This window comes from Elaeis guineensis, chromosome 3 (genome assembly GCF_000442705.2).
Source record: "Elaeis guineensis isolate ETL-2024a chromosome 3, EG11, whole genome shotgun sequence".
Taxonomy (NCBI): domain Eukaryota; kingdom Viridiplantae; phylum Streptophyta; class Magnoliopsida; order Arecales; family Arecaceae; genus Elaeis; species Elaeis guineensis.
This window is the reverse complement of record NC_025995.2, coordinates 120211089-120230974: the sequence shown is the minus strand read 5'-3', so window position 1 is coordinate 120230974 and position 19886 is coordinate 120211089. Positions and strand designations below refer to the sequence as shown.

General features: G+C 35.3%; 3 protein-coding genes across 5 annotated transcripts; 2 read left to right on the top strand and 1 right to left on the bottom strand.

The window, feature by feature from the left end:
• Window positions 1-497: 497 nt before the first annotated feature.
• LOC140856150 (protein OXIDATIVE STRESS 3-like) lies at window positions 498-2306 on the bottom strand. The gene is made up of 2 exons (XM_073253312.1): window positions 1328-2306; window positions 498-961 (listed from the first exon to the last, which is right to left on the bottom strand). Exons 1-2 carry the CDS (start codon window positions 1576-1578, stop codon window positions 658-660), a joined length of 555 nt encoding a protein of 184 aa, XP_073109413.1. The 5' UTR covers window positions 1579-2306; the 3' UTR covers window positions 498-657.
• A 2663-nt stretch (window positions 2307-4969) lies between these two features.
• Window positions 4970-8405, top strand: LOC105040514 (profilin). Of its 2 annotated transcripts, XM_073254674.1 has the most exons (4): window positions 4970-5353; window positions 6125-6262; window positions 6510-6572; window positions 7997-8122. In XM_073254674.1, the coding sequence occupies exons 1-3, from the start codon at window positions 5231-5233 to the stop codon at window positions 6567-6569; spliced, it is 321 nt and encodes a 106-aa protein (XP_073110775.1). In that variant the 5' UTR covers window positions 4970-5230; the 3' UTR covers window positions 6570-6572; window positions 7997-8122. The 2 variants fall into 2 exon arrangements, with proteins under 2 accessions (XP_073110775.1, XP_010915371.1); XM_010917069.4 differs by lacking the exon at window positions 6510-6572 and having other exon boundaries at window positions 4988-5353; window positions 7997-8405.
• A 2867-nt stretch (window positions 8406-11272) lies between these two features.
• Window positions 11273-19227, top strand: LOC140856648 (profilin). Of its 2 annotated transcripts, none has more exons than XM_073254672.1 (3): window positions 11273-11645; window positions 13941-14196; window positions 18885-19227. In XM_073254672.1, the coding sequence occupies exons 1-3, from the start codon at window positions 11523-11525 to the stop codon at window positions 18941-18943; spliced, it is 438 nt and encodes a 145-aa protein (XP_073110773.1). In that variant the 5' UTR covers window positions 11273-11522; the 3' UTR covers window positions 18944-19227. The 2 variants fall into 2 exon arrangements, with proteins under 2 accessions (XP_073110773.1, XP_073110774.1); XM_073254673.1 differs by having other exon boundaries at window positions 11319-11645; window positions 13941-14078.
• Window positions 19228-19886: the final 659 nt, after the last annotated feature.

Sequence of the window (19886 nt, the reverse complement as noted above, 5' to 3'; positions counted from 1 at the left end):
TAAAAATGTCGGAGGGTCATGTCGCTTTTTTCATGAATAATAGGCATCATTGGATTCAACCATGCTTAAATTTTTGTATACTAACAGGGAATAGTTGTAGCGGAAGAGGTCCTTTTTATTGGTTTGACCATGAATTATTGGAGCTCGACGGGAGATTAACTATTGATCTAAGAGTTGAATCTACTTGTGTATTGAGCTTTTTTTTATAAAGAAAAAATGGAAATGTCAATCATTGAAAAACATTTTTGTGTATGAGCAGTTAACCACAATTAAGTGTGATGCAATGTTCTCTGAAATGCTGTAAATAATTATTTATTAATTTAAGCTGGGGGAAGCAATTTGCTTCCTCTATTTCACATCCAAAAATGGGGTGTGCTGCAACTACAGATGACATACTAATTTTCTCAGTTTGAGATGTCACTCTATAATACTGTATGATAATGATAAAACCCACTAAATACAGTGTCATGCTTAAAGAAAGGGTCCCACTTCTCTTTGTGGTTCCCCGAACCGGTGGCTCTTTTATTCATAGAACTATTACTATTACAAATAAAGAAGCACGACAACTGCTACCTAATTTCTCCCGTGAAATAAATTGCGAGTCATGAAATCAGGCAGCATCTCTTCTTCATATTCTATAATTGAATACAAAAACAATTACAGGTTTTTATTCACAGGTATGGGAGGTGGCTTGCTAATAGATAAAAGGCAACTGCCGCTTCTCCTGGAAAGTAGAGAACCACTAGAACCCCTGGAAGTTTTCTTGGCTATGGTCTTGTTACAAGGCCCTGGTGTATAGCATGGCTTTTGGCTTGCATCGAGACCTCCTGCATAGCTTTTGCATGGTTTCATCCTCTTCTTGTAAGGGATCTCTTTCTTGGCAAGATCATCTACGCATCTGGCATCGGACAGGGATGTAAAAGACTGTGATTTCCCTTGGAAGTACTTAGATAGCCCTCTCCTGCAGACACCCAGAATTCCATCGTAATTTCTCAATCTAATGCGAAGTAAACAAATGTGTAATCTGATAAATGGACCAATCATGAAAATAACAGGAACAAAAAGTTAGCTTTGGAAAGTTATCAACTTGACAGAAGTTTTAGCCACAATTAAATTTCTGGAAATAGTTTTTTTTTAAGGAAAAAAAAAAAAACCAACATGGTGGCTGATATATTGATTATCTTTTTGATGGAAGGGGGGTAAGAACCGCCTGAGAAATTATGATTATCATAACTTTTATCTTGTTCGTATTGTTTGTGTGAACCTCTGCGTTGCTATATAAATAAAGCACGGCAGATTAAGAGTTAAAGAGTACTGATGTACTCACCGGATGGGAAGCTGAGCCGTGAGCGAAGTTAGCTCGAAAAGAGGTCCGTCCGAATTCAATTTGGATGGATTCGATGATGGCGAGAATGACTTGGGAGACGAGGAAGTCGCATCATCTGTGAGGTCGGATGAAGATGAGAACATGGATTCGCTGGAGTCAGTTGAGGGAGATGCGGATTTGCGGAGCTCATCGGCATCTTCGGCTCGTGGCGATGGGACTCCACGAAACATTTCCTCCAGACCTTCATCCATGTATCTAAATTTGGAACCTCAAGAGAAGAAAAGTCTAAATCTCTCAGAAAGCTCCAAGGATTAAACCAAAAAAAAGGAAGCCCCCGAGTCCTTGCATGGATGGGCCAATGTATATAAACTGCTTGGAACTTGAAGCTCAAGGAACATTTCTGTGGGCCGTAGTTTTTTTAATTCTTAAATGAGATGGACTGACTAATTATTTTAGAACATTTGTGGATAGAGTGCATGCCGTACCTTCATTATGCTGCACTCCCGAGATGTACGTAATTAAGATGTTCCGCGTCAGAGAAAGCATGTGCCGGTTTGTACCTTGATTAGTCAAAACCGAACGGTGAGGGTGAAGAGTGAGGACGCGGAGCATCTTAAACATGCCATTCCCCGTGGACAGCCTAACAAATTATTTATTAACTTCGACGGTTCCACCCCGAATTATGTGGTGAAAGAATGGAAGAAACATTTGGCAGCTCCAAACTTTTACCGGTGTCATTACAAAAGCTAGAAAAGCAAGGTCCTTGGACAATACCAGTGGTAAAATACTAAAATTTACCAAGCCCAAGCTGGTGTCAAAATTTCTTTGCCCTATTCTATCAAAAAATATAAAGCGAAATGACAACTGGTATAAAATTTTTGAAATATCGTTTTGTCCAGGATAAGTCACCTTAATGGTGAAATTGTTTCTTCCCCACCACTTTTGATCCCCACTGCAGAAAGAACGTACTTGAGATAAGGGAAGGGGTTCCGATGCGCCAAAAGACAGCCATCGGTCCAGTCCAGTGTATTCCATATGGGGGCATGGGCGGGGGAAGAGAAGGGAATGGGTGGGAATTGGGCAGAAGACAAAGGAAGTCGAGGATGGCAGGAGCCATGGAATTCTTGGTCAGAACTTGAACAGGCATAGCCGTATTGGCCCCGCTACCACATGGAATAAAGAGACCATCCTTATCTCTTCAGAGGCGCGCGCACCTTCGGCCGTCGGCACAGGAGCAATGTGTGACGTGAGTGGGCACCTCGGATGGGTGGCTTCGGTGTGCATGTGTCACGATGTCGTTTTGGATGGATATTGGGTGGGGATTCAAGTTCAATTTGATTACTACCTGTCTATCTAAAGTTCAATGATCTAAATTCTAACTCAATGATAGCTAATTCCATATATATCGAATATAGGATTTTTTTTTTCCCAGTCAATTAAATATGAGCAAAATATCCAAATCAGTGATCCCGTTCGATAACTCGATCGGGTTTTAAGGTGGGCTGGTGACCGAACTAAACCAGCCTTCTGCACCCACCTTTATTTTAGTATTTTCACATTTAAATGTGATTCATATCTATATAATTTTTGTTAAATATTTTGAAAGATATTTTTGGAATACTTTATGTTTATTACAAAAATGTTCTAACTTGCCGGACTCATTGACCAACCAAGATGATTGGACTAGTCACTGAATATAATTTAAAGATGATATTCTTCTCTTGAGATCATTCTCCCGTGCATTCTTCAGACGTAAACTTCAATTAAAACATCAAGAGATAAATTTTATATGTTGGGGGCTGGGGGGGGGGAGAAAAAATAAATAAATAAATGCATTCTTCAGACAGAATTGGAACTTCAAGACACCATAACTCACCAGTTAATTACAACTTCCAATCATAATGTCAGTAAAATGGAAAGAAAAAACAATCAAAGTGCCACTCTTGAGGCGCGTACACAATAGGAAGTAATCCATTGACAGCAGAAATTTGAACATTCAATTACCCTAATAGAAATGATGACCAAAAAATGAGGCAAAAGTATCCGGTAGGTAGCCCCATAATTATCATTGTTAATCTGCAGCAGACATGACATTTTGTCTGTGTGAGATTTTTACTGCTATGCTAGTTGTCGTACTGGTATAATTGTCTAGCAAAATTGTCTTTCAGAATTTCCAGAATTGTATTTACCTTTTTCCCTTCCGTTGGAAATCTTGACTATTTGTTTTTGACACAGACTAGTTGCTCGGTTGGGCTTGAAGAATGAAGCGAACTCCTCTATGCGGCTTAACAGCAGCACGGATGAAGCGGCTGCGCGCCTTGATAGATGTGGATCACTTTTACCAGCATATTCTATTCATCCCAATGCCTGTCAGTAAAACTTCGAGGCTATTTCCCAAGCATCTCTCACATGGACTTCAAAGTTTTGAGATGTTAGAATTATTCTTAGATCGAGGATTTGTTTTATTATGTAATTCGAATTATAGAGCAGAGATGATGTTGTTTGACTGCAGATGCCATTTCTGTGCATAACGCAAGTTTTAGCACTGCATGCATGTGGAATATTTTTGGCAGCTGGTGTTATGTACGTTGATGAGACTAGTTGTTTCAAGAAGCAGATGCATGGAGATGGCCTTTTTGGAAGAAGATCTGTTGGAATTTATCGATTAATTCTATCTGAAAGTGGTCCACTCTAACACGGCATTGGAATTTGTTAGACATAATTTTTGTTTTTTTATGGAATTTGGAAAGATTTCTTGTCTTATGCCTTCAATCTAGCAGTGTTTGAGAGTTGGGAGTTGGAAGCTATCATTACAATCTTCAGAAAAGACTTTCCATGTTTAGTTTTTTTTCTGGCGAAATAAATGGTTTGAATATTAATTCACATGACCACTATATGCTCTCTTATCACTGTGCATGACAGAACACATTAAGTAGTTATGCTTCTCCACGAAATGATAGTCCATGGGAGCAGAATTTCTAAGGAAATTGCAGCTGTTAATGCCGTAATGCCCTGGGCCCTTGGTGCTTGGCCTGTGGAGCGTGGGCTTCATCATGCGATCTCCCCTCCTACCCTACTTAGCTAGCAAACAGATCTAAATTAGAAGATGCCCTAATTGTAAACAAGTATCATCGTTCCCCTTCTTCTGCCCTAACTACTAGCAATCACCATCCGTCCTTTAAATGCTATTCCTTAGGAGGTTGCAGTTTAGATTCGCTGTAGTACGTAGAGAGTGGAAACAAATTTTTAACATTGGGCTTGCTTGCATGCCGAACTTTAAGGATTTGCGTAAGGCACCAGAAAACATCAAATGGGGATTTAATTTTCACAACACGATGCAGACCACAAGTGAACTTATATTCAACCTTTTTTTTTTTTTTTTTTGAGGCCCCGTTTTATTGAAATGAAGTATTTAGCAAGTAATGGCTCTCCGGGAACTCTTTCCGATCTCAGGCTGTTGTCTCGTTCTGCCTTCGCATCAGTCCAATATCGTTGACATGCGCCTTCTATAGATAATTCAGTAGACAAAAAAAAGGAAAAAAAAAAGCAATTTGCTTCTTGAATTTTTTAGCAAGACTGCTTCCTAAATATATGTAAGGTATGCACTGCAGTCAAGAGACAGAACGGACCGTCCACTTGAAATAGTTGTTGGGCAATTCTGACCAAGTACGTGGAACGTGTAAGGCGTAGCCTGCACCCCTGAAATGAAGGCAGACGTGGAGGACACGTGTTCGATCGGGGGGAACGGGTGGTGGAGCAACAGCCGAGATGCGGTCTCCGTCCCCTACTACTACTCTTTCTGAAATCCCAAATTTAGAAAGGTGAAAGCAAGAGCAATACAAGGGGAGAGACAGAGCCAAGAAGAGAGAGAAGAAGACGAAGAGAGAATACAAAGAACAAAAGATGTCGTGGCAACCGTATGTCGACGACCATCTGATGAGCGAGATCGAGGGCCACCGTCTCACCGCCGCGGCGATTATCGGACACGATGGGAACGTCTGGGCCAAGAGCGATATGTTTCCAGAGGTATACATCTTTTTCTTTTCTTTTTTCCCCTACCCATCTCTATTGGGTTTTTAGAAAACAGAGTGTGTCATGATAATGGTAATGATGGGAGGTTTATGATTATTATTCTTACGGTTCCGTTGCAGTTTGTAGCATTTGATTAAAATTTTGCATGCAATGGTTTTGTTTAATTGATTTAACTTGTAGCAAATCATGTAGTTGAATTTTTGCGGTGTTGTCCATTCTCTGATCTGGTTACTGTTGGTCTCTTATCGGCTAATTTGACTTGTTCATGTTTTTAGAAGGAAATCTAATAGCATAATTATCTTTTTTGACTGAGTCTAAGATTTCTTTTTTTATATATAGTAAAAGAAAATTTTAAAAATGTTCCAAATGGGATTTTTGGATTTTCACATGCTCACAGACAATTACAATATTTCACAGCTCTCAAGTGCTATCCCGTAACTAGCTAACATAGGAAGTTTATTTTTGTTCATAACAAAGTGGAAGATATAATTTCTGGTTTCTTATAAATCAGCCATAGGATAAAATATGACCCTCTCACAAATTTTTTTCAGACCTGATTATGACATTCTCTCTCTCTCTCTCTCTCTCTCCATAATTTACACATGTTCTCAAACAACTGGTTTGTCTTTGAATTGGCATTACTTTTTTCTTTCTTTGATGGAAAATTGGCATTACTTTTCTGTTTTGTTAATTGCTGAATACTGTCCTTTACTAAAACTTTATTGCATTCACTAAGGGCTGGTTCACTTTTTGTTGCATTTGTAGTTCAAGCCTGAGGAGATCACCAATATTATGAATGATTTTGCGGAGCCGGGGTCCCTAGCCCCCACTGGCTTGTTTCTTGGATCAACAAAGTATATGGTAATTCAAGGAGAGGCTGGATCAGTTATCCGTGGAAAGAAGGTGATCATTTCATGCATCATATGCTTTTCCTGTTTCTTATCTCCATGCCGAATATTCTCGGGCTTTCTTTGCTCTGCTAGTCTTGTATTTTGAAGATTCTATGCCATCTTACTGTTTGCAAGTTCATTGTTAGCTTTTCTTATGGTATACATAAAAATTGACAGTTTATACAAGATGAGGCATATGTTCTAAACGTTTCAGGCGTATTTCTATTAAATTTCTTTTGCCCAGATTTTGTCTTTAACAGAAAAGTGGGTGTCTCTCTTATCTGGTGCAGCTCTTCGTGCGCATAAAATATATTATTTAAGTGGTAGGTGCTGCAGTTAGTTTTAGTAAAACTAGGATTGTTCAAATGTTCTCTTGCACCATATATATTGGCAGGAACTAGCTTATTAAGAAAAGGATAATATTTTGGGCACTCATAAATTGCATAGAAAAGTTCACTGGTCTACAATCACTTACCTAGCAAGTCCATGATCAATCAATCCATCATGTTTGGCAACAAGTACATTAATTTTGTCAATCCCCACACCACCTGGCATGAGGAATATTCTTCATATGCATTTGACGATAGTTGCGCACTTTTAAAGTATAATGAAAATATTTCTAGCATATAAGTTAATTATTAATAATTCACTGAAACCTATAGTTGAAGTTTTTTTTTTTGGGTGGAACTCAATCTTTGATGGTCCTTATGGTTATAGATTTAGAATTTTTTAATTCAGAGAACAAAATCTGGTTGAGGAACTGAAATGTCGGCTTATCCTGGTCATCAGTAATAGCAGTAAGTAACTTGCTTATATGCTTCTTTGGCAATGACATTTTCTTCATATGAAAGTAGCAACAAGTAAGATCTATCCCGAGACACCACAGGGAATTTAGTACATATATATACATGGTCGCCCATAACATCTGCCTCCATACTGGAGTACCAGTGCACTAACCAGCTTTCTAAAGTATCATTTCCGAGATATCAAGTTCAAAATTTTATTGCCATCATTGAATGCCCATGCACGTTTGTCCAACTGTAACTTCCAGGGAAACTCTAGGCCATTGGCAAACTTTTGATGCATTTGTTTGTGCACCATTGTCCATTTATACATTGATTCTGTATTCCTCTATTCAGGTCTAGGTCTAACAAAGAGGTATATGGCTATGGTATTCAATGTATATCTTGGGAGTTAAAACTGCCATGATATTACATGACTGCATGGTGAAGTATCTTGCATAGATTTAACGAACAATTTTTTGTAATCGTATATATCACTTTGGTTATGTAAAATTAGCATGATTTATTTCCTATTTTTCTACTGATCGAGTAGCATTGATCATTGCTTGTCCCCCATGTTCGCATGGTAAAAAGAGACAGAGGCATGATCCTGGTGGTAGTATATGATACTTGCTCGAAGTTGAAATGCTTGTTACATTTTCTGTTAATGTAATACCATGGCTCAGTCATTCAGACTTTTGCTTAGGTAACTCTTTTTCCATTTTTGTTTACGATCAAATAATTAAGCTGATCCTCCAATGTCATATCAAATATATTCCACTGATCATTTCCATGCATGGTAAAGGAAAAGGAGTTTAATGTCTGCAAAAAAATGATATGTTGGTTTCTTATCCACGCATCTAATCTGCCCATTAATTATTCTTGCTTAATGGTCCTTACCTGGTTCTCTTCATGTTCTTTCTCAAGTCCTACCACCCTAACTAAAGTGCTTTTCTTAATGGCAGGGGTCAGGTGGCATTACTATTAAGAAGACAAACCAGGCACTAATCTTTGGTATCTATGATGAGCCCATGACTCCAGGGCAGTGCAACATGGTTGTTGAGAGAATGGGCGACTACCTTATCGACCAGGGCATGTAATCTACAGTTGAACTTTTTTTTTTTTTTTCAAGTCCTTGCAGATGTCAGTTCTCTTTTCTTTCCCCCATTTTTAGTACCCATTTTCCATGATCATTAACTAACAATTGCCATTTCTGTTTTGAGGCAATAATTTTGTGGACAGAGGATGAGGTTGTAAGTTTTGGTCATATTCTTTGTCATATGTTCCTGATAAGTGTCTTTGGATTGCGTGTTTGAAGGTTAAAATGTAATTCTCATCCATATTTAGTTATAGTAATTTGTGCTTTCTTGCTGCTGTTTGTTTCTCAACAGTTCACCAATCCATATAGTATTTATCCTTGGAGCTGTTTCCCACGCTTTACTTTTTTTTTTTTCCTTTCTTTTTAATTTTTTTCACGGCCACGCAACCTGGGGCTGATGATAACCAGAAAATAATATAATCATATTTGGGTGCTTGATGAAGGAATTATGATCGGAGCACGTATTTTCTGGTGTCAGATTTTCTGGACTACGTAATCTCCTAAAGTTGTCAAATTGTTTTGCTACATAGTAAGAGATTCTTATTCTTTTTGGGTGGTTATAATATTGGTGTTGCATGTCTTTTCAGAACAAATGGAGGAAATATGAAATGGTTTAAAAGCATGTATCGAGACAATTAATACATGAGTCCAAGTTTACTGAGTCTGCACTGACATGAATTATGTTAGTTGTGGTATTTATTTTAGTCATATCAGATCAATGCATGTTTGAGAAATAACCACGAGCTGGTGAGGTGTATCTCCAACTTAAAGACATTGCTTCTTCCGAATACTTCAGCATGTATCAACTAATTGATCAAAAAGTACTAAGTTCAATTGAAACAACAGGGATGGAAGGTCGCGATGGAGGGAGAGGTCGATGTATAGAAAGAGGAAGGCCGGTAGCTCCCCAACCGTGTTAACGAAGGGGTGGTTTTTTTCTTTTCTTTATTTTATTTTATTTTAAAGATAAGGGAAGAGAGGTGCAAAAACCACCCAGCTTTAAATCTCACTCTCCGACCCGTTCCTGTCTATCACCACTGAGAGAGGCCACTTAAGTTTCCACAAATTGGGGAAAAAAATTAAAGTGTTCTTATTAATTGTATTCATAGTTCTGAAATTTGCGATGGACTCCCTTACAGCTCTAATGCAAATTGCAGTTCTCTGTCATTGCTAGGGTTTTTTAATATTTAAGCTAGTTTTAATGCAGCCAATGTGGAAAAGGTGCTATTTTCTAAATCGAGATGAAAGACCAAGAAAAATTGAAACTACCAGATATAGAGATGCTTTGACTTGCTAATAATATTTGGCATATCAAAAAGACAACAAATATAGCGGACACAATATAAAACCAGCATATAACTTGCACGATGTGTGGATATGAATTTTTTATTTATTTTTAAATTATTTCTATAGTATAATAAAGTGGTATAATAAATTATGTTCAAAATATTATGTAGGTTTATCAAAATCATCATGGTATCATTATGATATTGTATACATGCTATTTGAAACCACGAAGTAAATGATATATCTGTAAGCTACAGTAGAGATTATAAAAAAAAATTAAAGCCATAGATATGTCGATTGACTTGAGTTTAAATCAAAACTAAATCATGAACATATAATTATTATATAATATTTAATGAATTGTTATAATAAGTTTAAAATATATTTATTATATATATTACTTTATTTTATATATTTATATTATATTAAAGAAATTATGGATTTTTATCTATGTTCAAATTATTTTTGAATATAATAAATAATATAATAAATTATATTTAAAATGCTGCTTGAAACCATGTTGTGAAATGACTTATGTGCAAGCTAGAGTATAGATTATAATAAATTTCAAAGCCATGGATGTGTAGATTGATTTAAGTTTGAGTTAAAATTAAATCATGAAGATGTAATTATTATATATTATTAAATATATTTTATAATGAATTTAAAATATGTTTGTTTTATATTTTTTATTATATTTCATATATCATGTTAAAGAAATTATAAATTTTAGATATATTTATTTCAATTATTATATAAATTCTTTTGTAATTGCAATAACATTTAGTATCAGCTAGTTTGTTTCATTGATTTAATTAACATATGACTTTCTCTTCATTAATAATAATATGAAATATAAGAAGGATTTGTAATTAATTAATGTATGTTTTCACTTCATTAATGATAAGAAAGATTTGATTGTTATTATTAATATTAGTGTCTACTTGATAAGTAATGAGTTTGGAGCAAGCAGAACCTCCACTTATATATACATAATAGATAGATCGAGATATTAATCCGTCGCAAGTGAGATGAAGAGCTGATTGACTTTTATTGTCCAAGATATCTTGATATATTGACTGACATACAATAGTTAAGATATTAGAAAATAACTAAATCTATATTAATTATCCTGTCTATTCTAATATTTAGTAATTTTGGTTAAATTAGATGCCAATGTTTGTAAACAACGAGAAGGAAAAGGTAATTTTTATCAACATTCTCAAACTCATGCATATAAGAAGTAATCACATAATGAGTTGTTCAAAACTATAAAAATGCTTGAAATGGTTAAAAGATTTGAAAAGCTTAATCACAATAGTGAGTCAAGCCATATCCGATAAAATTACATGTTAGACTCACATTTGATGGGCCGTTAATCCAAGTTGAAAATTAAATTACAATACTCATCTACAAACTAATAAAATAATAGGGTTGGTACATAATGTTTCAGGTCAAGTACGCTTAATGCAAAGACAATGAAGCTAAAGCAATTTAGATGGTTGGAATGGATATAGTTTGTGGTTAATTAAACAATTATGGGTTAGATAAGGCGGATTTGTGTGCAAGGTAATACTTCAAAATAATAGAGTGAGCATGCCTATAGTTTAAAAGCCAATTTTAGCACCACTGTTGATGCATGCCTATAGTTTAAAAAATTTCATATAAAAGGATTGCAAGGGGAAAAAAAAGAAAATAATTAAAACCAGTAGAAAACATGTACTCGAGCAGCAGAATATTGCGGCCGGCGAGCTCACTGAAAGCGAGAAGAGCACGTATTCCCGGACGCCAAGAACATTTATTCAATTAGAGTTAAATTTTAGGGAGCCACCAGGCCCACCTCTTCGTATCTAAATTCCAGAAGTTTCAGAAAAACCTTACGATATCTGGTCCCATTTTCGGTGCCGCAACGCAACCATTTCATTTTCTTTAACCCCTGGGGATCCTTTTTTTTTCCTCTGGGGATATAAAAGCCCCCACCGACGTTTGAAAGCAAGAGACCCACCCATCCATCTCGCGCGAACCCTCGCCGAGAGATTACGGAAGGAGAAGCAAGAGAACCAGCAGCAAGAAGAGAGGAAAAGTACTAGGAGGAGGAGGAGGAGATGTCGTGGCAGACGTACGTCGACGATCATCTGATGTGCGAGATCGACGGCCAGCACCTCACGGCCGCCGCCATCGTCGGCCACGACGGCAGCGTCTGGGCCCAGATGGCAAACTTTCCCCAGGTATATACATCTCGATTCCAACCAGATCTTTCTTATATGGGGTTTGATTCCGTTCGCCACCGTCCCCTAATTTCCCTCTCTTGAGTGGTTTGTTACTTTCCTTTTTTCCTGTTCTTTATCATGGTTTCTTGATCTGATACGCTGATTTCGTTGGTGTTTCTTTTCCTCTTCTTGTTTGATTTGGGTGAGGAAGGGGAAGATGGTTCTTGATCTCAGTCGGTGGTATTTGACGCACCGTCCGAGATCAATATTTTCTTTTTTTATGTATTATTTTTCTGGATCCATCTTAGAATTTGTCATAGGATCTGGACGAATTTCTTGGAATGCTTTTATGATGTTGATATTTGACTCGATGATATGGAAGGCTTTCAAGAAAGTATCGTTGGTTGTTTTTCTTGAACAGTTGCTTTTTCTTCTTGTGAGATGTATTGTAGCAGGGCGCATCATTGAATAATCACTTGTTTTATGCTCATATATTGGCATTTTTTTGTGTTTGTTGTTGGTGCTGTTTGTTTTTAAATCTCGCATTAACTATAATCACCATCAGGTCTTTTGATGCCAAAATCTTGGCTTCAAGATTGTGTGACAGATCTTGGAGGATCTTCTACGGTGGTGGTGTGATTATTATAGTTTTCATATTTCTGTGGGTTTCCAGACACTTGATTTTGATAAGAAACTTTACTATTAATTACTACTAGTGAATCATACTGTGATTGCCTCACTCTGAGATTATAATGCTGGAACACTGAATATGGTTGTACATAAATTGGTAATATATCTGTCTGTTCACTGTGCACGTAAATGATTACTTTGAGATGTCTTACAGGCTTCAGCATGGATGTATTCATACCATTCAATTCATGCTTTTAGAAGTCTATTTGTGTTAGCGGGAGCTTTTCTGTTTTGCTTCGGAATGCTGTTATCAAGGATCTGTAACAAGGATGTTTGATTATATGTTATGAATCATAAAATAATATGTATCTGCTGCATTGTAGATGTTTCTTATTTCATTTTTACTTATATTGTATATAGGTTGTTTGTTGAGTTCAGTAGGTGGCATATGTGTATGATACTTTTTTCCTTGTGCATTTGTTGTCATCAGTGGGGGGAACATCCCTTCAGATAGTTTCTTAGTTGGATAAATGCACCGCATGGAATAACTGAGAAAATGAAATTATCCAGATCATTAAACAGTGGAGGAAAAAACACACTTATAAGCCTCAGGTAGTCATCTTCACTAGCGTTCCGCATGTGCTATAATAATTTTGGGATTTGAAAATAGTCAGAAAGAAAAAACCATTGAGATTTTTGAGAGATCGTGATTGGATAGACCTGCATTCCAGGTGCTTTCCACATTCTAGAATAGGACTTTAGAGGATTGCTGAATTTTTTGAAACTAAAAAACATTTCTCTTTTATGTGTTGTGTTGGAATTCAAAGAAGGGCAATTTAGACATAAAAACTTTAGCTACTTAGAGATATTTAGGTCACAAAGAAAACTCTGGTCATAAAAACTCCTCTTATTATAATAGTGGATATAAGATTAGCGTTGTATATGAAGACCTCAATGTGTGCATGCATTTTTGTTTTCCTTTTATATATATATATATATATATATATATATATATATATATATATATATATATATATATATATATATATATTATTATTATTTTTTTTTTTTTTTGAGTGGGGTGGAGGGTCTTTAAGGGCTTTCATATGCTATCATGCTTTTATTCCCATTCAGTTTAAATTCCATGCAATGCAGGGATTATTTAATTAACTTGTAATTCAATTATGTGTTACTGAACAAGGAAAAAGAAGACATTCAAAGTAAGCACCTTTTATTCGGAGTGCAACTTCAACTTATAAGGATTGTTTTTTCTCTTTTTTTTTTTAAAAAAAAGAAAGTAATTTAACCTCTCTCTCTTTTTTTAATCAAACTATCATGGTTAACAATTTTACTTTTGACTTCATCTATTTCGATCAGTTTGCACATATAATCGACCTGCATAAGGTGAGGTTTATATCATTTGGCTAAAAGCTGGTTAACAAAAGACCTAATATAAAAAGAGTTCATATTAAAACAGCTTATGGAGTTTTATGAGAAAGAGGACCTGGCCCCTTCTTTTTTACAAAATTATTACTCAAAAATCGGGTTTACAACCAAAAAGATGATATGCAAACAATGAGATGTTATGTCCTTGTTCACGTGCAAATTTTATTCCGGATCATATTATATATATAGCTGTCTTTCTTGGTTTCTTACTACTACTATTTTTTCCTGATGATGCAGTTCAAGCCTGAGGAGATCACTGCCATTATGAATGACTTTGATGAGCCTGGATCCCTTGCACCAACTGGTTTGTACCTTGGTGGCACAAAGTACATGGTGATCCAGGGTGAGCCAGGATCTGTTATTCGAGGGAAGAAGGTTAGGACACCATGTGCTATCTATCACCCAAATACATTTGCATTTTGTCAAATGATTCTCATGAGCAATGATGTTTGTCTGGATCCTTTTAAGCCATTTGAAGTGGTAACACTTGAAGGTATATGATATACATAGACATTCACATGTAGTGCTATTTGGGCAATTTTTTGGTGCAACTGACCTTAGTTTAGTCTTAATTGCATTTTAGAATCATGTTTTAAGAATAAACCAGTCTTCTTTTGAACCCATGACCTTTGGGTCACAGTGGAGATGTCAATGAAAACACCATATAGAAAGGCCATTACCTAGTGATGTTCCCGACAGTCTGGAGTCTTGGGAGGGTGCCTCAAAGTGGCTACCTCAGGACTTAAACATGTGCCATTGTGCAGCTGTGCTTGAAAGTCTATGCCTTACACCAAACAAATCACTCCTAATGGAAATACCATAAGTAGGTATAAGTTTGACAACACTATGGAGAATTAGAAAATATGAAGCCTACAAAGTCTGAATTCATACTAATAGATTGGAAAAGCTGTATTACGAAAAGAATACTCTGCCTCCTTATGAGCCAATAAATTGTTACAGTCTGTTATTTTATAATCTTCTGGTGAGCAGAACAGAGTTAAGATTAATTAGGATAGTGCTATTAGTATCTATTTTTGAGTAGGAATTAGTCATCTAAATTTTATGCATGAAGAAGATCAAGAATAAAACAAGTGTCTAGAAGTGTTTGAACCTGGAACTTATGGTTAAAGGCTGAAGGTAGAAAGTAGATATATGTCATCACACTGTGGTTAGAAAATTGAGCAGGCAAAGGTATACAATCATCAAGAATATAGACAGCAGCAGTCCTACAATGTGAAACACTAAATCCTAGGAGTCAAGTAGACTCATTTTACATTGAGGAGTTGATGCACTGGTGGTAGAATTGATTGGAAGGCAATCCTGAAATACACATGGCATGAAGAAGCTTTTGGGTTGCTATATGTGATTCGGTCTATCAGAATGCTGATAAAAGATTGGATTCTTGTCTGATATCAGATTTTAATATTATCGGTTTTCAATTGAAACTTATGAAGATTTTAAAGAATATAAAACAAAAACATGATGGGCTTTTATAAGGTCATCACACCTGTGAAAGTTCAACACCATTTTGTTCTATTCTTGATTCCTTTTTGTCCTTATTTGCTAAAATAAAATTTCAAATTACAGCTTTTCCTACAATAACAATTTAAAGTGCATACTTTAAGGATGTGGGATCCATGAAAGAAAAGGAAAAGAAAAGAAAAAGTAAGCAAAGCAACATTTTGACAACCATATGGTGCTTGTTACTTAATAAGCGCCGAACAAAATTGTCAAAGCTTCGCTTAGAAAAAAATTGTACCACATTCTCGTAAAATTGATTCCCCTTTTTGTAATCCTAAGTGAGCTGGAACTTCCTACAGACTGCTGGAGTTTCTGTGAACATTAAGCAGTAAACATTCCATCTGCTTTTATGAAAACAGTGGGTCACTACAATGTCAGCAGGGACCTAATCCACCAAAATACCAAATAGATTCGATGAACCATAGCAATGTGCAAATCTAGCCTGTGAACTGCCTTAGTAACTTCTAGACATCTTGACCTCATGTTGCAGACGGGAAAAAAAAAAAAATCTTATCCAAGAAAAGGAAAGAGGTGTTTAGCACCCATTTTGGTGTCTTTGTTTCATGAATAATGATATGTTGTGTGGCATCGACTTTCCAGTCCATAAATAACCTTTCTTTCTTGGGCATCTTAGCTGTCAATAGCTGTTTCAAAATCAGTCTAGAACTCTCATCTCCATCTTGGATCTGTAAATGGATGCATGTGAATTGTTGAATACCTAGATTATTGATTTTAAACTTTATTTCAGTTGTTTAGGCCTTTAATTTTCAGTTTTAGTGCTCTTTTATTCGTAAAGTGTGGCAACTTAGATGATCTAGTAATTTCGAGGGTTTAAATTAGTCAAAACAGTGTGGCAACTTAAGTTGCCAGATCATTAGCTTATTTAGTTCTGTGTTATCTATATTTCGTGTCTGAACACCCTTATCCACTGGTCCCTCCCTTCTTTCCCTAGAATTCTCCTGGTTGGCCACCACTTGGTGTACTTTTGGGATTGTGTCTAGGTTTGCTATCATTTACCACGCAAACAATTTCAGTTCAAATCATCTATTGTACTAAGAGGCTGCATCACTATTGTACTACTAAAATGAGATTCCTCTCATGAATGTTTCCATCTTTATTTCCAAAAATGCCCTCCGTGCATCTTAGGCTGCCTAGAACCCTGTGTTCGAGGTTTTAAGAGGCAATGTGGAATTTGAATACCTTCACCCATGCTTGCGGGATGTGGCAAATTTAGTAATTTATATGATGGAGGGCAATCATGCTGTGTCGTGTTGCTAGACCATTGCATCATGAAAAAAGTCATTTTCGGCCTTATGTTTCGTATTTGCATTTGTTATTCGATGAGACATATTGGTGAACGTGACAAATCATGAAAGACTGGATCATCTTCCTGCCACTATGACAAATGAGCAGGACAATGCAGATTGCTTAACATTTAAGTTATGCAAAGATTCTTCTGGGGTAAAATCTTTGGATCTTTTATTTCTTCCTTGCCCTTGATAGTTCTCCTTGCAAATCTAAGATTCCGCTATAGATGTCATCTTCATTTTTTTTGGTGGTTTTGTCTAGAGTTGTATATGAATCCTGCATCTTCTTCGGTATTGAAACTACTTTGTCCAACCATTTTCTTATATCATCCCACTTCTTGCTCCATGGTTACATCTCATCAGCTTATGACAATTGAGCTTCTAATGTAAATCAAAAGCCTAAGATTCTGCTAGGGTTCTAAAAAGCAGCTGAAGAGATTGTTGTCGTTTGAAATGTTACAATGCATAATTTAGATGGTAAGATCTGGATTATTTTTTATCTCAAATAATGTGCATGTTGTTCTTGTGCATATATGGTTTGTATTTGCTAGATCCATACTGTGGATCATGCAATCCTATGAAGCATAGGACCCATCCATCTTGTTCTTTTCCATATTTGGATAATAAGTCATTACGGTTTTTTGACTTACAAGAATTTTTTTAAAAAACTTATAGTTCATGGAAAATCAAGGGACTTTCTTTTGCATCCATATGTTAAAATTTAGCCCTTTTTACCCTTAAGATATCCTAATTAAAGATAATTTGATTGATAAGTAGTATATTAACGTATGGAATAACTGTAATAGGTATGCTTTATATGGGTTTATGACGGTGGAAACTAGCCTTCTTATATTTATGGCTTTTTATCTTTCATTCGCATGAGTGTAACTCTTTTTCTTTCTTTTTTTTTTTTTTTTTCAAATTTCACTTTTATGTTAGATATTATTTTTTTAGAAGAAATCAGGAAAGAATGTTACATGATTTGTCGATGCCCCGATCTTATTAACCCTTCCTCTAATATTTGGCTTAACATTAGTTATGGGGATATATGGGTGGCTGGGATACCGCACGGCATGTTGTATAACTCATATGTGGTATGTGGGTATATATTTGGGTGCAGATGCATTTGATATTTTTTTTAAAAAAAAATTAAAATACATATTGACAATTAGAACTAAATATGCAAAGTTCAGAAAAACAGAAAATGAAATAAAGTATCGTAGGAGATGTCTCCCTTCATCCATCACAAGAAAAAAAGAAAAGGAAAAGATCAGGTTTCAGTTATTCAGCAGCGCTTTGGCTGTCTGTGTTGGGCGTCTTGGTCTATACTGGTGCTTTCCAGACTGCTGCATGGATTGGCTGTATATGGGGGACCATGTTGATCCTATAGGGTACAGTCATCAGACTTTATGCACGCGGGCGTCACATGGATTACATTTTAGAATAGAGCTTTTGGATCATGATTCGCATTTATTGGCATGTTGGTGTGGCTAGACATTACCAGTCCATATTTTGGCTGTAAGCAACTTGTTTCTCTATTGCAAATGTGATTTTCTCTTGATGAGATTGCATCTATAAGTCATTCAAAATGCAATAGATGGTTGGATTTTGAAAAAAATAAGGGCTCAAGAGAAACTCAGTCATATCAACTTGTTATTTACCTGGTTATAAATTGTAAAGCTTCTCCCATGACTGCTGGGTGTAGCCACCAAATTAACATCACCATTGCCTAGTGCCCTTTCCAACAGTCAGAGCGCTTTTTCATTTTGAAAAGTTAATCATGCTTTCTAGGGATAAGCCATGAAGGATTCAGCAAAACAAGGATGTGTTTTCCATTCTGCACCTTGATTTGTATATTTTTTGTGCTTGTCCCTTAGAATTGGATTTAAAATGTTGCTTGTTTTGAATATTAATTTACTTGCATGTAATTAATTATTCACGATTGTACAAGTTTTAGCTACTCATACATAAATCTCAACTTGCATTGAAGCATCTGAAATGTCTATAGTTTTGTGTTCATAGCTACAATTATTTTGTGAGAGAAGTACCCTTTATCACCCATCTACATGCATAAAAATGCTGCTGATATTCTGAATAACATTTATAAGAAATTGTAAGGCGATGACTGGACGTGAATTGGGTTTAATTCACTGAAGAGGAAATAACATTTATAAGAAATTGTAAGGCGATGACTGGACCTGAATTGGGTTTAATTCACTTAAAAGTGGATGTATGGTTCCATGGGCAGCAAAATGGAGCTGCCATATTTCATATCGAGCACGTCCCCTCTTTATTTGAATTACTTAATTTGTGGTTGACTTTGCTCCTGTTTTTCTTTAAAAAAATCTTTCAGGGTTCTGGTGGTGTCACTGTCAAGAAAACCAATCTGGCCTTGATCATTGGCATATATGATGAACCAATGACTCCTGGTCAGTGCAACATGGTTGTTGAGAGGCTTGGTGATTATCTTGTTGATCAGGGTTTTTGAATTTAGTCGTTTGGTACTTTGTTTTGTTTGATCCGAATCTTTGACATGGGCATGCATCTTTGTGGAAGAATCAGGTTTGTCAGTTCAATTGTTCCTACATTAAACTTTGTTGGCTATAAATTTTTATCTCACAAGCGTTAATGACATTTGTTGTATAAACGGTGTAAATTAACCGTGTATGCTGCTTATATTTTAGATTGGTTGGAAACTGAGCGCTGATCATCATTGCTTATGCTAGGATCCTTGTCTGATCATTTTGAGGACCTATCTTTTTTTTAAGATAAAGAATTTATTTTTAATAAAATTTATTTATAAAATAATAGATCTTTAATTATATGTTATGTCTTATGTTGTCTTTGATTTAATAGACATTTGGGTAGTTTATTTATATTTTTGTTATATATTAAAAATAATTTAAAATTTTATTATGCATATTTTTTTGTATTACTATTTTTTTAATAAATTACTAAAATCTATCAATATTTTTTATAATATTCTTTATTATATAAATATTATTATATATAATAATATATTATATTATAATAATATATTATATTATGTTATATTATATTATATTATGATTACTATATTTAATATATTATTATTATTATTATAAGATCAAAGATATATTAAAAATAAATTGAAAAAATTATTTTTTTGATTAATGAGAAAATGATTTAATCATTTTTTATGTAAATAAAATTTATTTAATGAGTGATTATTGTCTATGAGAAAGTATCTTGTTTATCTTATATTTATTTATAAAATAATAGATCTTTAATTATATGTTATGTCTTATGTTGTCTTTGATTTAATAGACATTTGGGTAGCATGAACTGCGGTAGCATTATTATATTTTACTAATAA

Coding starts and splice junctions, on each gene's coding strand:
- LOC140856150 (XM_073253312.1), bottom strand. CDS start 1,578: ATGGATGAAGGTCTGGAGGAAATGTTTCGTGGAGTCCCATCGCCACGA. Junction 962..1,327: donor ACGGCTCAGCTTCCCATCCG/GTGAGTACATCA, acceptor GGGTGTCTGCAG/GAGAGGGCTATCTAAGTACT.
- LOC105040514 (XM_010917069.4), top strand. CDS start 5,231: ATGTCGTGGCAACCGTATGTCGACGACCATCTGATGAGCGAGATCGAG. Junction 5,354..6,124: donor AGAGCGATATGTTTCCAGAG/GTATACATCTTT, acceptor TTGCATTTGTAG/TTCAAGCCTGAGGAGATCAC. Junction 6,263..7,996: donor CAGTTATCCGTGGAAAGAAG/GTGATCATTTCA, acceptor TCTTAATGGCAG/GGGTCAGGTGGCATTACTAT.
- LOC140856648 (XM_073254672.1), top strand. CDS start 11,523: ATGTCGTGGCAGACGTACGTCGACGATCATCTGATGTGCGAGATCGAC. Junction 11,646..13,940: donor AGATGGCAAACTTTCCCCAG/GTATATACATCT, acceptor CTGATGATGCAG/TTCAAGCCTGAGGAGATCAC. Junction 14,197..18,884: donor TGAAGTGGTAACACTTGAAG/GTATATGATATA, acceptor AAAATCTTTCAG/GGTTCTGGTGGTGTCACTGT.